This window comes from Amyelois transitella, chromosome 9 (assembly GCF_032362555.1).
Source record: "Amyelois transitella isolate CPQ chromosome 9, ilAmyTran1.1, whole genome shotgun sequence".
NCBI classification, from domain to species: domain Eukaryota; kingdom Metazoa; phylum Arthropoda; class Insecta; order Lepidoptera; family Pyralidae; genus Amyelois; species Amyelois transitella.
In genome coordinates this window covers 3,987,958-4,004,575 of record NC_083512.1, presented here as the reverse complement: position 1 = coordinate 4,004,575, position 16,618 = coordinate 3,987,958, and the positions used below count along the sequence as shown (strand labels likewise).

Sequence of the window (16,618 nt, the reverse complement as noted above, 5' to 3'; positions counted from 1 at the left end):
GAAATATAGCCGGTAATATAGGTGCACTTGGATTGGAGCGAGTACCGGATGGGAAAATATAACCTATCTGGATACGAGTATAATCATCCAGGAAACAAGTCCACATCGTAGATAATCAACTGGCAATTTAAATTGCAATAAAGCGGAAAATTCTGCGAAAGAATCTCATTCTTGCCACAACCGTTATGGTAAAATACTTCAAATTCAACGGTTAAACTACTGAGATAACTCTTTCTAATATTGTTGATCGATATTTTGCTATTGCAGAGAAATGATTGCGTAACTAAATTTGTAATATCATTCTTTTCCGTTATGTATTTGCCATTCGTTTGCTAAAACGAGTTATAGACGAACCACACCTGTGTTAATAACTCCAATCAAAACTAGCTTTTATTTACATTAACGCTTCATGCCATCTTGTAACGCAAGATCGTGAATTAGATTGATGCATTGAATACCTGACGATAAGATTATGTATAGTTCGTCACGATTGGCATTGACATTATGTACGCACATACTTTGAGTATATTTCCCAGTAGTGTGCAGAACATTACTGAATTTATCAAATACGTGATAGACTTGAAAAGTCACGAGGATGGCAATGCAAATTAATTTGACGTATTTTTGGGTTACATGTTATAAATAAATATAAATATTTAAAAACATATAGTTGGTTATGTTTTTAAATATTTGTTGGACATTGAAGGTTAGTTTATAAAGATTCTTACTTCAGCATCTGGTGCAGAAGCCCGTCGTCTACCTCGCCACAATCGATCTTCGCTGCCACCTATTGCTCCACAACTTCTGGAGTGAGATTTTTGGGCTGCTAATTCTGCCCCCGCTGGCGATCTTCTCGCTTCACTTCCAGGACCTCCTAATGTACCCCGAGAATCCGTAGCTAACAATGCCGACTCAAAACTACCGCGCCACGAAAATCTTTCACAATCACTAGCCACACTCCCTCTACTCGCCGCAGCCTCCAATATATCATGGGAACGACTTCTAGCCAACGCCCCCGGCTCAGACGCACTATCTTCATTGGTACTAGATGATGCTCCAGCAGAGACATCATGCATTAACGCCACTAGACGTCCTCCTATATGACGCATGACTTTTCCAAATAAAGGCGGCGATCCTTCACCGGCTCTTCCTAATGTTGCAGCTAGTCTTTGATATGCTCCAGCCGCATCACGCTCTAATGACCCCGCTTCGCTATTACCACGGTCGAATTCGTCAATAATTTCGCGACAACTGTCTGATATTTGCTTTCTCAGTGCAGACCGGTTTACTGTTCCTTCTAAATCTGAGCCCGCATAGTCTGAAGAATCATACGAATCACTCCACGTGTCTTCGCTGGATAAGTACTCAACCATCCCACGTACTTCCTCGTCACTTATACCAGGAACTGTTTTCATAAGTCTAGTTAATTCGCTTTCAAAATAAATCAATTGTGGTGGTTTTGGCGGTCGCGAACTATCTGAATTTGGTGATTCTGATGCAGGTGTAGATGTTTTTACATTCGCAGAATTTACCATTTGCTTGAAAAATTGTCTCATTTTATTCATCATGAGATTTGTTTCCTCATCTGAGGACCAATTGTTAAAGCTATCTTTACGAGTTAAGGGACTTGGCGGGGGACGGGATGACGGTGGGCGCTCTAAGCGTTCCTCTATATCAGGTCTTATCTCTTCTATTATTTCTTCTAATTCTATTTTAGGTTCGTGAGATCTACTAAATTCTGAACTCATCGAATCTCCGTTTCTTAATAAATCGTCACAGCTACCAACAAAGCCACTGTCTCTACTTGCTTGTTTTTTCGATTCGGAGAGTTCAGATCCAAGCGGTGGGAATTCTGGTCGAGGTGAAGATCTGCCATCTTCACCTTCTGAAACCGACCTTGTGTCATCACGAGTTTCTTCAGCAAACTCAGCTGATTGACGCCTTTCGTCAGCAGGAGAACCCCGGGTCTTTTTACTCTGTTTTTTTCTTTTTGACTCTCCTTGAACATCAAGCCGTTCCGATGAGTCATGCCTGTCTTCAGTTTCTGTGCTCGAACCATCCGACACCTCTTGCGTTTCCTGTGATGGCTCTTCTCCGGTTATTAAATTATCTAAAGACGTCGAATGCGATCTGGGCGTTCCTCTTGCTCGAACTAACCTTTTCCTTCTTTGTTCAGGACTCTGCCTACCTTCGCTATCACTTCCAACACTTCCGGATCCATCAGAATCGCGCCTTTCTTGGTTAAAGCCCATAAATCCTGTCAGGAAATAATTTTTCAGACGTGAGGACGCGAGTTCATCGTTACCACTGCTATTTCTTTTCGGTGGCTCATTATCAACAATAGATTCACCACCTTCACTACAAACACTAGATGTTTCCGACACTGGCTCTTCATCATCACGCACATTCTTACCGTCTCCAAATGAGGTTAAAAAATATCTTTGTAACTCTGTTTTGGTTACAGGTGACGAATTCTCCGAATGTTCCGTTTCGCTTTCTTCGCAACTTTCTTCGACTATCGTCTCTAATGTAAAGCGTATAAGACCATTACTGTAGGTTAAATCCTCTCCGCGTCCGTCTCCGTCCGGGGGGCAGGGCCCGGGGGACAGCGTCGCTTCATCCTCCAAGTCGGTGTCCGAAGCAGTGGTGGCCTCGTCATCGTCATGGCTGACGTCCTCGACCCACGAATCATCGTCTGCGAGCCCCTCCTCGAGGCACACGACCGCCGAGAGAGTGTCGGCATTGCTAACGACAGTCACTCCGCCCGAAGGCTGTGACGCTTCGTTGTCCGAAGCCAAACTTTGTTCTTTTTCGTCTTGTGTGTCAGATATCGGTTCGTTTTGCGAGTTCGTATGGTGCACTGTTATGTCCCGCATGAGCCGCGTCGTATCCGACGTGACGACCGATACGCGGTCGTGCGTTATCATAACGCGACTCGTGAAGCGCGATGAGTCGTCCGTGCGAGCGCTGCGCGAGCGGCAAACTGTCGTCGCGGCAGGTGCGCAGGCGCCCCCCGCCTCCGTAGTGCAAACCGGCCGCGCACTGTGCATTTTCTCCTCCTCTTGGTCCCCGAGTAATTCTTTCTTCAATAGTTCACTAAGGGTACGTTCGATACCTTTGACTAAGTCTATCTTGTCGGTCGATGAACCTGGGCTATCTTGACCGGGTTCGGGCGAAGGTGTTAATTTCGTCAACGACTCACGTGGTATTTCATTTAGAATCATTTCTTTATTGTTGCATTTTTTATTAGGCAATTCCACGGAGACTTTTACTTTCGTATCACTTTCTGTCATTAAAATATTATCTAATGAATCGTAGTCGTTGCTACTCGACATAGTTAGTTGACGATTAAGGCCATTATCTATGTTATTTTTATAATCCGAATTATCGCTACTTGGGCTACAACTTGCATGAAAACTATTAAATTCTTCACAGGTTTCGCTCTGGAGCATATTTTCATTACAAAATTTAACAATATTAGACTTTTTCTCTACATTATCACTATTGCTTTCTTTATTTTCGTATGTTATCACCGGATATTCTTCCGTAAAATTTAAAGAATCTAAAAGCACTACGTTGCCATTATCACTGTTTTCTACACTATCATTGCTTGGTTCTGCACTGATATTGATCTCATTTTGCATAGCAACTTCGACGGCAATTATTTCCAAGCTATCAGATTTTTTGTCAAAGGAGTCATCACAATCAATGCCACTACTGTCAGCATTGTCTTCTAAGTCCGAAGATGAGTCAGCAGGATTAACTACAAAGACTCGTGAGAATTGACCTCCTCCCCCGCCAGAATCGTCAGAATCTTCGTCAGATGTCACCGGTTCTTCAGGTGCGCCACTAATTAAGTCATAACTTCTTCTAGCGACCCCTGCCTCGGAATCACTTGAGTCGCGAGATTCATTTGAAGATGGGAATGCTTTCTCCGCGTCCAAGTGGTCCGGCATCACGTCTACCTGTTCCGATAATACTGATAAAGAGTCTTCTTCCGCGATCACTTTAATTCTGTCCGGTGATTCGCACTCGACTGGCTGTTCAATAATATTATCGTTCTTATCGTTATCAGGCGCTTGTGACGATTCAGATTGTATCGCTTTGTCGGTTTTTTCGGGAGTTACATCGAGTTGCGCTTGTGGTAGAGCGGTGGCGGAGGCAGTGGCGGCGGCAGAGGCGGCGACGGCAGCGGCCGTGGTGAGCCGAGCGAGGGCCGCGGCATCGAGTGGCGGGAAGCCGGGGTAGGTGTTCCAATGTGGCGTCGGCGGGGTTTGTGTGGGGAAGGCGAGTAGAGCGGGCCAGAGAGCAGCGGGGACCGGTACGGGTACGGGTACCGGTACGGCAACGATGCGTGGTTCAGCGCCGCAGGAGCAAGTTCTCGGGCAGACTTGTGTGGTGTGTCTTTGTGGTGGAGCCGCCGCGCCCGGCTCGTAGTAGTCCCAGTCGCAGTCGTCTGGGCCGGGGGGCGCGGCGGACGAGGCCGTCGAAGAGGAGTCCTCCGTGTCTTCGCGGCAGGAGGAGTCTGAGCTGATGAACACGAAGCGGTAGTCCTCGGGACGCATGCGACCGATCTCCGGCTCGCTCGCTTCGCCTGCCTCACTGACGCCCCACTCTGAAAGAATAAGATACAATAATAATTCTATTGTCTTGTAATATAAAAAATTACCTAATGGCAAATTAATAAAAAAAGATATATAAAATTATTAACAACTTAAGGTTCATGCTAAAGGTGTTCATCTTAGTAGTTTTTGTTTTTCAAGATACGACTACGTTTAAAATATTGCTGCCAAAAGCAACCTTTATATAAAAACTCATATTACTTTATTTCCCATATAAAACAAATAACTTATTTCGGCCAAATTTTAATGTAAATAGGTACCGAAATTGATTTTAAACAACAACAAATAATTTAGATAAGTAGACACGGCATTGTTTGCATCCTTCTTCTTGGTGGCCAATTAAAAGTTAAAATATTGAAGAATATAATTCTATATTTAAAAATAAAACAATTTAAAAAAATTAAACTCACTCACTAAAAATTCAATTTACAATTAATTATTTGAAAAGAATTCTGATACCACGATTGCCGATACCTACCCGCTTTTTAAAATTAGTTAACCGAGATATCACCTAATAATACCTACCCTTGCATATATACAAAATAGCATTCTGGCAAACTAAAACCTAGTTATCTATACTTTCTCATCTGATAAATGGTCGGAAACCAATCGCGTCAGATGTATCGCGGATGGCTAAAAATTAAACAAAATATTTTCACACCTCTAAATTCCATTCTACAACCTATTTCCTACTTGCCTATCCTAACTCCTTTTTGTGGTTGCGACAAAAAAAAGTTTAATTAATACAAAATATCAAATCCTACAAAATCAAGTTGAAGGATCCCTTGCAAATTAAAAAAAAAATTGTAAAAATATGATTCAAATAATTCTTAGCTTTAGTTTCAATTTAAACAATGTTATCTACAAACAAACAAAATGCAATTAAAATACAATTTTCCTTATTAACGATCTGTTTTCAAAATCGACATTTGTTTTGATTTTTATTTTGTTATATTAAAAATTCTTGACATGACCAAAAAAAAACATTCTTTTGAAAAACGCTACTAGACTCACGCGCCTACAAAATTTGTAAAGCAACATGGCTACGTGTGAAGAAACGAAGCCGCTAATTTAATTCGGTATAAGTTGTTTGAAAATTCTTAATAATAGTAATAACTAACAGAGTATCTATTATTGCTTATAGAAAAACAAAAGATCATATTTTGTGAAAGTCTTTTTGTGATACTCGTATCGTAAATTGTATGAAGTACCTATTTTTAATAATATTTCCGAAAAGTTTCCTTTTTAGCTCTTTGAACTGTATATGATACAGTTTATGTACATATACAGTTCACAGCGCCAAATAGTTATTATATTTCGCCCAAACAAACAATCTTACCTCTATAGGTGTTATTCTATTTGAGCTAGTGTTTTTTGAGATCAGCATCGTAGTGATTCCTCATATTGCTGATACGAATATGTTAGGCGTTCGCGTCAAAAATCTCATTTACTTTTAAATGTACACATAAAATTTTAAAATATAAGTGTCCAAAAACAAAATCATTCGTCAAAAAAAAAAAGTTATGTTTAAATCTTTAAAATAATTGATTAATCAAAAGTTTTTTTTTTTTAATAAAACCCTTTCTGTCTATATACATGTGTTTAATTTTATGTTTTGTAGATATAGTCTATATAAGTAATAAGCTATTATAATATAACATATTTACCGGCTAAAAGAACAAGTTAAAAGACTTCTACAAAGAAATATTTGTAAAGTTAAATTGGGCACATTATGCACAATGGAACATGTAAGAAAATATCTCATTGGAATTACATTTTAACTAATCCAATAAAATAAATAATAAAAAACATGTTTCCAACACGTCTCCTTTCTCGAGTCTGCTGGAAGAGATTTCTTTTGAAATAAGCAGAACCTAGGTAATTTTGCTTCTATTCTTTATAATTTTCGATGTTTTCTGTGCACATAAATTGGTAAATAAATAAACGAATAAATAAAATAAGAACCTTTATAAATCATTGCGCTGCGTTTCCTCTTTGGAAGGCTACAAACAACGACATTGTGGGACATTGCTGATTAGATTTGGATAAGCCCAATTTTTTTTATGTTATCTCATCTTTTCTTTCCCTTTTGGTGGAATAAAGGAGAAGTATTGATTATTTTGATATCTACCTATGTCTTACAATACAGCTGAAATAAAACAAACTTAGTAAAAATTAAACATATCCAAAACTCCACACAATTCACAGTTGGGTGTTGTTGGTCACAGGTGCAACCTGCTTCCGTAGCATGACATGCGCATTACCGTTTTGTATCTAAAAACTATCGGTGTTTTGCTTTTCAGTATGACGAGCAAATTAATAAATTAATTGAGTAAATCAGGATATTATAACATCAACCATCTTACCGTCTTCTTAAGCATCATGGACGAATTGTTTCATATCGCTCAATCCGAGATAAATGACTACGTTTACCTCGTTAGGTGAAAAGACGTATATGTCTCCATATCGGTGCTAAGCCCTAACGTCGCGGAATGCCATGGCCGATCGCAATCATGATAACTAGAAAGTAAAGTACCACGGATGGATGGCGCCGCGTGACTCCGAAGCTGGAGAGCGACACGAACATCTCAGGAGTTGATCTATTGATTTTTTTTATTATATATTTTAATGTAGTTCAACTGGTTTTAACATATAAACATATAATCACGTCTTTATCCCTTGCGGGGTAGACAGAGCCAACAGTCTTGAAAAGACTGAATGGCCACGTTCAGCTATTTAGCTTTATGATAGAATTATTATTTAATTTATAGGTTCAATAAATCTACGCAATTGACAAGATTATCATTCTTTTTTAGTAGCGCACCTACTAAGTATTCAGTCTGATCACGTCTATATAATGTTTACATCAGGCCACAAAGGAAGTTGCTACCTTATATGAATTTGTTACAAAATGGACGGCACAAGTAAGGTTACATTTTAAAACAAACAGTAGATTATGACCGTTTACCTAACCATTAGCGAAGCATCGGGTAATGTTTAAAGATATAACCTTTCTCAGAATATCTTATTCCCAAATTTTAAACAGGAACAAAATTCGTTCACAACTTTTCGAGATTGGCGCTTACATACAGACAGAGAAAAGAGGGCTGTTTTTATTATTTACCTAGTGATATAAAAAAGGACACTGACTCATTAATTGACTTGTCCACGCATGAATATTTCTTATGGGCTCTAGGCGTGCGCTTAGAAAGACTTTCCCGCAGGAAAAAAAAGTACGTGATTTCTCGCTTTACACGGGCGAAGCTGATATAGGTTATTTAGTAATTAAAATGATGCTATTAAATTTGGTATACTCAAGAGTACCTAAACTAAACTGATGAACTTGCATGAACTAATGAATGTGGATGAAAGGAAAGAAGTAGGCAGGGATTTTGGCAAGTGGATATGTAGTCTCTGCTTACTGATAATATGTACATACACCGTTTATTAAAATATGAAATTTTTAGACAAAAATAAAATTTTACATACTTATAGTCACATCTATATCCCTTGCGGGGTAGACAGAGCCAACAGTCTTGAAAGACTGAAAGGCCACATTCAGCTGTATGGCTTTATGATGGGATTGAGATTCAATAGTGACTTTCTAGTTCATCAAGAGGAATCCCAAGTGTATAAGCCTATCCCTTTGTCTAAAAAATTATATATGATAATACTAATTATAGACGTGACGGAATGGCTAAAAACAGAGCAATATAACAATCATTTACATGTAATACAATAACGTGCGTTAATCATGTATTGTGATTATTACGCATTACAATATGCAAATAGAATACCAGTTCACTGTCTGAATTGACAAAATGTATAGTAGTTCGTAAAACTAAATAATGTTTATTTTTATACGTAAATTGATGATTTTTTTTATTTATAAAACTTATGCAAGTAAAATGTACTACAGGTGGCCTTAATGCTTCAAGGTATTCTCTCTCAATCAAACCAAACTGAGATGATGCACAAATTAAGTATCTACTTCAAAATAATGAGAAACAGTGTGTAATATTTTTATTTTTATTTTATTTATTTATTGTGACAAAAACGGTTTACACCTATTACAATTATCACACTTTACAATTTGAAACACAGGTAGGTATATCATATTAAGTTAACCATATTAAATCATATAAAAAATTTGAATAATAAAATTAAATTTGAATACACATAAATTAAAAACAACAAAAATAATATTTTAAAAATTTTGTCAATAAAAGTTTTGTCCGTCCGATCTTATATTTAATACAATAATTACATTAATTAATAATATGAACTGTATTGTATATATATTGTATTATTGATTTTTGTACCTAAGGATTTTCAGAATTAAATGGATACCTTACTCAAAAAATATATTTAGAGTGAGATTATGCACGATTCCGGTAGGGCAGAAAATTACTACTAAACTAAGTACATTCACCATATTCAACCTGTGAATATCAAAAAAGGCGAGAAATTGATCAAAATCATGTCTTACTCATCAATCAACTTCGTCATATCATAAAGTAAGTTACTGGTAAAAGTAAATAAATCGCATTATTGGAGGTGAAAGGTTTATTAAAATTATCATTCAAACATTTTTTCTACTTTGAACAAAAGTGATCCATTGATTCGAATACCTACTAATATCAACTTTCTATACGCAATAGGCATTAAGTAGTGAAGATGTCATTAATGACAATAAAACAACGGAAGAAATAATTGCATAAAATAAGCGAAACGAAATTTACAGTTTCGTTGTAACTTGATTGCTGGGAATGTATTTGGAGAGTGACATTTGTAAATTACCTTCTTCAAAATTTTTATTGTGATTGAGAAAAGAACAATAGCCGAAGATCTTTCAAGGGATTTTTAATCTCACATGAATTCTTACAAGATACATAAGTACATACATATAATCACGTCACTTGGCTTATAAACTTGGGATTCTTCTTTTAGGCGATGGGCTACCAACCTGTCATTATTTAAATCTCAATTCTAACATTAAGCCAAACAGCTGAACGTGGCCTTTCAGCCTTTTCAAGACTGTTGGCTTCTGTCTATCCCGCAAGGGATAAAGACGTGATGATATATATATATTATTATGTATGTATAAATTACAGGTTCAAAACTTCTTAATAACTTTTTATCTTCAGCGAGACAAATTAGCCTCAAATCAACATTGACAGGTCGGCCACCTGTCACATGGAAAGGGAACGACTGTCTGGGAGCAGGTTGTTCACATTTCACAGGAAACCCGCTTCCTGTGTGCCCTCCTGGATTAATTGGCGTGTATCAAATCCTTTTTTTTTTGTACTTTCTTTTATGCCGTAGTACTGCCCTTAGAGAATAACGGTTTTTTATAAGACTTGGTATATTTGTAAACAAAAAATTCATACAATACGTACTTCCCAAAGGGGTAGGCAGGTAGTTAACCATATCTTCCCACTTGCCGTGAGGTAAATTAAGATAAATGTAGAGGACTCTTTGATAAATATTTATATTTTAAAGTTTTCATCCTCGATTTTGTTTTTGTAAATGATTTTACGTTCTTTGTTTTAAAAAGCCTCATTAACTTAATTTAGTAATAATTTTTTTATTTAATAATTTATTTCACAAACCTATGTGTGCTCTACCTTTTTTATCTTCATTAAAATTAAATATTGTATAATCTTAGGTTATATTTCAGGTTGTAAACAACACGAAATTCAAAAATGGAACAGACCAATTAGTAGCCAGTTACATACGGCAAGGAGTCTCTATACGACCTCGTCATCCTTGCATCCCACGTCTGACAGCTTAGGCAATGGAGCCTTGAGTCGGCGCCAACACTCTTACTTTCATTGTCCGATCCAATGGTGATCTGATTACAATGAGGCTGCTTTGCTTGTGGGTTGCGACTTCGAATAAAACTGGCCATAAAGAACGAATAATTGGCGAAAAAACAAAAAATATGGAAGATAATCCTAGACAACGTATGTCATCTATAAATTCTTCAGGATATGATTTGAATGGCAAAATATTCGAGTCAGACAATGAGCTTATATTCCATTTGTGTGGGAAAACGGCGGGAGGATAAAAATGATGGTTTCCTACAAGAAACAACTACTAATACTTAACAGATATAAACACCAATATCAGTTACCGCTATTACCTCGAATTAAAGGTTATTTCCTCACGATTCTTCGCTTCAGAGCTATTGATTCAGATTGAGCAAGTAACATAACCATTAATTACTGCAACATCAGGTATTATAGAACTCATTTTGTAATCTAGATTTCGTTGCAGCTACAGAGCCGCATCGGACACGCCCTATTGTTTTTAACCACACCATGGACTAATGTGGAGCAGATCTTATCAAATCTTACTTTCTAGTTGTACCGATTAACCATATTAGTGTGTAACACACGATAGTTTGGGCGTTAACAACGTTGAAGTATCAAATGCAATGCAATCAAGCGCTAATGTGTTACCAGCATTTTCTAAAATACAATATTTTGTGATTGACGATGCTTTGCAAATGTCAAGTTGATTCCGAGTAATGCCAATTGAAATTTTCAAATTATAAAAGTTGACTACTTTCCATTTGACTTTTTTCTTATATATGCTTGTAAAAGGAACTGGCAGTTTAAGAAATAATACATGGGCACCAGATTTAGAAATGATACATGAGCATTTGTGTGTGCCAATAAAATATTTGCCTTATAAACTAGTTACCCTTCGGGAAAGAGGCGTGATTTTATGTATGTATGTATATATGTATAAACTAGTTAATTTGAGACCCAAAACATAGCTAGCCTGTTATAGCTTTTATGTGCAAACGCTTCGGTGGTCACAAAAATCGCTCGAATGTAAAATTTTGGTACACTATAGTTATGAAATGAACGTTCTCTGTGTACACCGCAAGGGATATAGACGTGCTTATATGAATGTATATTCTATGTATGTACCTATCATACCATATGTCGTTATCATTGAAATTTGATGATTTGAAGCCAAGAAATAATGGGAGGATGCAACCGGGACTCAGGCACAACACGATGAACATGGTCGGATAAAAAAAGCTAATAAAGAAAAGTTTAAAACTTGTAATGAATTATATTTATTCTAAGTTAGGAAAATATTCTTTGTTTTGATAAATTATAACTTACTCTACATTATGACATCATCGCAATTCTCTATAACGATTTTCGTTGTCATTTCACTAAAAGTTGTTCATTACATCTATGCGAAATAAAGACCATGCGGTAATATAACCCAGTATACTTCAAGTTACTTTATACTCGTAAGTGAAGTAAGTATCCAAGAAGAAGCACAGTCGCGCTTTTTAATGTATTCAGGTATGATCCGTACTTCGTCCATTGTTCTAAGTAGTAATAAAAGAAGTGGTCAGTTTAGGACTCACACCTGCCTCTTTGTTTATAATTAAGTATATATTTTTATTACGATTGATCAGTAACCAGATTTGGCATAAGTACTATTCTTACTAACTCTTAGACATTTTTCATCTCATCTACTGAAGAAAATGCATGAATTTTTTTAAACGCGTATTTCATTACAAGTTTTCTTGATTTGTGACATTTCATTGACATCTCAGATAAGTGGAATATCATTTAATCTAGTCATTCAGAGGAATATACGTTTAACCCTGCTTTAAGATAGAGTTTTCAATAGTCACTAATCGTTTTTATATTATGATTCACCCTGATTATGCTTCTTAAAAGTATGTCAGAAATACAGGACTCAAATTTTAACTATGTTTTATGAATCTATCCAATTAATGACATTTAATGAGACCGTTAACCCTAGAATGACGTGGTCATAGCTACCCTACGTGAAGCGGGCGGAAACCGTGCGAAATCAATTGGTGAAGCCGTGAAAATGCTGTTAACCTGTTTTATAATTAGAGCTGCTTTTTTATTTACCAAATACGTGTCTTTGGTACAATATTAATTAAGTTTAAATAGAGAAAATAATGAAATAACAACAGGCTTTATAATTCATTCAAGTTTTAAGTGCAATTTAAAAGAATGATGTATCATATCATCCTGATAGATTAACCTACATAGAGAGAGCTACCTTAAAGAGCTTTTCGCCTGGTGAATTAAGTGAAATATTTTTTTTACACCAAAATTTATAAGTTATCTTTTTCCTGTCAGTTATACGATATTCTTAAGAACCACAAGGAAATCCCAAAAATAGTTTGCTCTGTAAGAAGTTTTCACAAAAACGTTACAAAATTATCAAGTAGGTATATACATTATTCCCTTTATCCAATTACGGTTGATATTCGATATAGCACTTACATTTTAGTCAACGTAATTGAAAAGGCTTCCATATAAGGCTTCATCGAAGGCTTTCAAAGTTCACGTTTCACACAATTGTTGCTGAACTATTGCACGAACACCAAAATGACTAACTGCACTGTTATTGTTTAACTGTACTGGCTGTTCAGAAAGATTATCTTGAATTAAAACTGTAACTGTCACAATTTTGTTTTAGTTTATGAAACTGCTTGTTTATAAAACTTTAAGATTCGATTTTTGAATTTTCGTTTTCCGTGTCTAGGGCTGTGATACGGTCGCGGGATTGAACGCGCAAGCGGATGTGCGGAGGGAATCGTGAGCCGGCCGGCTGACTGTTGCGCTCGCCACCACAACAGTGTTGTGCCAAACTCGATTGTTTACGTATCGATATCGCCATAGTAACCACTGTTTTCTCTAGATGCACGCGTAGTGTTAAGTGAAATTCATGTCGCTACTTCTCTTTAAGTGAGTTCTATTTTCACTATTCGCTCTGATTGAGATAACTTCAAATTAGTTAATGATCTCCGCTAGTTTAATTGGTATTGTTTGTGGGAAATACTCGTTGGTTATGATATTGGAAATGGAAACATAATTCGAATTTTTTCTGTCATAAATATGTATATCATTATTATGGGATAGTAAACTATCGAACTATAAACCGAATAACGTGTCTATGTAAAAGGTCACCACCATGGGTTACGCAAGTTTGAAACTCCCCAGCAGCCTGCCAAAACTGGATCACACCACTACGAATATCGATAAAAACTATCGACTTTACATCGACCAACAACGTGACTCACCAGCGTCTCAACGCCAACAACAAAACGTAGGCAAAGTGCAAAATGACGTAAGTGACCGGTAACATTGGACAAAAACCTCGCTCCGCCCGTTCGAGGGGCATAGGCAAAAAATGGGCAGAAAGCGCCTGGCGTTTACGACTACTTAAAATTCGGTGTGTTCGAACAATGAACTTGGAGCGAAGTAGACCAAACACTGTTTAAGTTTTGAATATAGAACGAGAAGAATGGTTGGTTCATGTATGAATACTCTGTAGGATGTCTCCTACTTATTGTGTAAAGGAAATGTTACTCTGATCTGTCTACTACAGAGCGATCAGAAAATAACACACCTTTTGTATCGATGCAGCACAGTTTCGATTAAAAATATTATCTAAAAAGAACAGGTGGCTCATTGAGTGGTTACATTAATCTACAGAATGATAACGTGTTATTTACCCTACCTATATGTAACAAAGAAATAAATCTCGCTATTATACGCTCAAGTGTGATATTACAAAATTAAGAATATTGTGGTTTTAATTTTAAATACATAAAAATTGAAAAAAGTCAGACGCGAGACTGATTTCATCAATAAAAACTTTACATCCGAGAGTTTTTGCTGTAATTTGGTTTTTGTCAATTAAAAATTAAATAGATAAAGCCTTGTAGGTTTCGGGGTCGTTGAAATTATGAACAATTGATGCAAAAAGTTTGTACGAGGTGAGCTTTTGTTACGGATGTGGATCTATAGATTATAAGAACAATGATTTCATTAATTGCGGAAATTTTATATAATATAATATTAAAGGGAAGTAAAATCGACTTCGACACATTTCACGTCTTTATGGCTTACGGCGTAGATAGAGCCAATAGTCACATGATCGTGACTCAAAGCTAGTGACAGATTGCCAGATGTCACTTCTTTAAATAATACTCATTTTATCAGTCTCTCACTGGATTGACATTTCCAATCGTCGCTTGAATCGAAGAAACTAGGTTTTTTTTTTTCGTAAATTTAAGTGATCTCCATCTACCTCGTGGTAGGCAATGTTAGGTATATATTTATACCAGATACCAGCAAAGTATCAAATCAGTCTTCGGAATAGTGTCATATTATTTTGAATGAACGAATCTTTTTCTTCGTAATTGGGATTAAAAATTACAAATGAAAATGATCATTGGTCCTAATGTTTTTCGAAATGAAGTCTATAAAAAGTCATTGTATCGTCCATTACAACGTCACGGCGCGCGGTGGGGAGCCCCAAATTGCCTACTAACTGAAGCCGTACAAAAGACTTAAACGACAAGTACTGTTAGAAGACGCGGTACACTTATTTTAACGCCATTTTGGTATCTTTTATTTTGAATTGACTTATAAATTTATCTGCCGTGTGGTTTAGAATAGAACCACTCCTCTCCAACCTTCAAACCTCTAGGCCCAGTGGTTTGGCCTATACTTTGATATGTCAGTCTATCAGTGTGCTTTTATATAGCTACTAGCTGTTGCCCGGGACTTCAGTCCCGTGGGCAATTCCTGAAAAAAGGCAAGTTTATGTCACTCCCGAAGGTCAATTCTTTATTTGTACCATAAATTTCGTAAAAATCAGTCCACTAGTTTTTGAGTTTATTCTTTACAAACATACAAATGTTTTCTATTTATTAATACTGTGAATTAGAATAGTCCTTCCCATCAGTCATCGGATGCGCCCACATAACAATTGTTCCGTTAAATTTGACATTGGCTTCATTCTTATAACCTTACTACGCCACCCATACACTTCCGACCTTACACACGCCTTTCTTACAATTAAAATCTAATTAAATATCAACCGAAGTAATGCTCCATAGATTGCTATTAAAATGTGTACAAAACAATAATTATTATTGTATTAAATTCCTCAGTGTCATCCCTTAGGATACATACATACATTTAATCGTTGCTTTATCCAATACGAGGTAACGGAGCCAACCATTTCAAAAAGACTGAAAGCCCACGTTCAGCGTTATGTCATAATGATGGAATTGAGATTCAAATAGTGACTAGTTGCTAGCCCATCGCCTAAGAGTCCCGAGTTTTCAAGCCTTTACTTTGATCGACTTTGCAATCTGCGCGGGAATAGAAGCAGTTGGTCTTTTCTTTGTTACCGGATCAGTATGGAATCTTATTAAACTATTATATGGTTGAAACACGAACATTGCTTTGTTAAATTTGTCAGCTCCGTCCCTCAAAGATTATTATGATGTAAGAAATATTCAGAACTCTTCATAATAACCTTTTTAATAGTCGATTAAATGCAGAGACGTTCATAATTAACACCTAGCGCCATCTATCTACATAGTATTAAACCAAAATAGAACTATAAAGCAAAACAATTTCCTTTTATATTTATTGACACATAAATATTGTTTTGGTCAAAGTTATGAATTATTAAATAAAATATTTGAAAAATAAACCAAACATGAATGATCAAACCAAACTTTACCGGTTTAAAAATCAAGACTTGAATTTAAAGAGTGTAGTGAAGTTATATTAAAAAGCACATAGCATATTCAACGCGTGGAGTAAAATTGTGTTTAGTGCATAAATGTAAACACAGATGTCGCTACATCTAAGTGTTTTATTGAAAATGGCTTTGGCGGGAGCTTTGACTAGAACTAGTTATGACACAATATGTCAATTTTCCTTCTTACTGTACTGATCTGAAAAAAGATTAACAAGAAATTAAGCCCAATGCATTCAAGAATGGAGTCTTTATTATAATTAGACTTAATTTCGTGGTTAAAATATTTAACTGCTTATGAACTAATCCGAAATTTTGTTTTTATTTGGATTACTAGATTCAAAAGTTTATAAAAATCAGTTACTAGCAAAATAAACATATCATTTTTCCGGAAGAGAGGCAGCGACTACATCTTTTCA

General features: G+C 36.3%; 1 protein-coding gene across 2 annotated transcripts in view; it reads right to left on the bottom strand.

Moving 5' to 3' along the window:
* LOC106134708 (uncharacterized) overlaps positions 1-16,618 on the bottom strand; it is a 72,445-nt gene that overhangs the window by 26,819 nt on the left and 29,008 nt on the right. For both annotated transcript variants that reach the window (XM_060945960.1, XM_060945961.1), the window contains exon 3: positions 729-4,615. In XM_060945960.1, the coding sequence (XP_060801943.1) occupies positions 729-4,615 (3,887 nt within the window). The remainder of the gene's footprint in view (positions 1-728; positions 4,616-16,618) is intronic.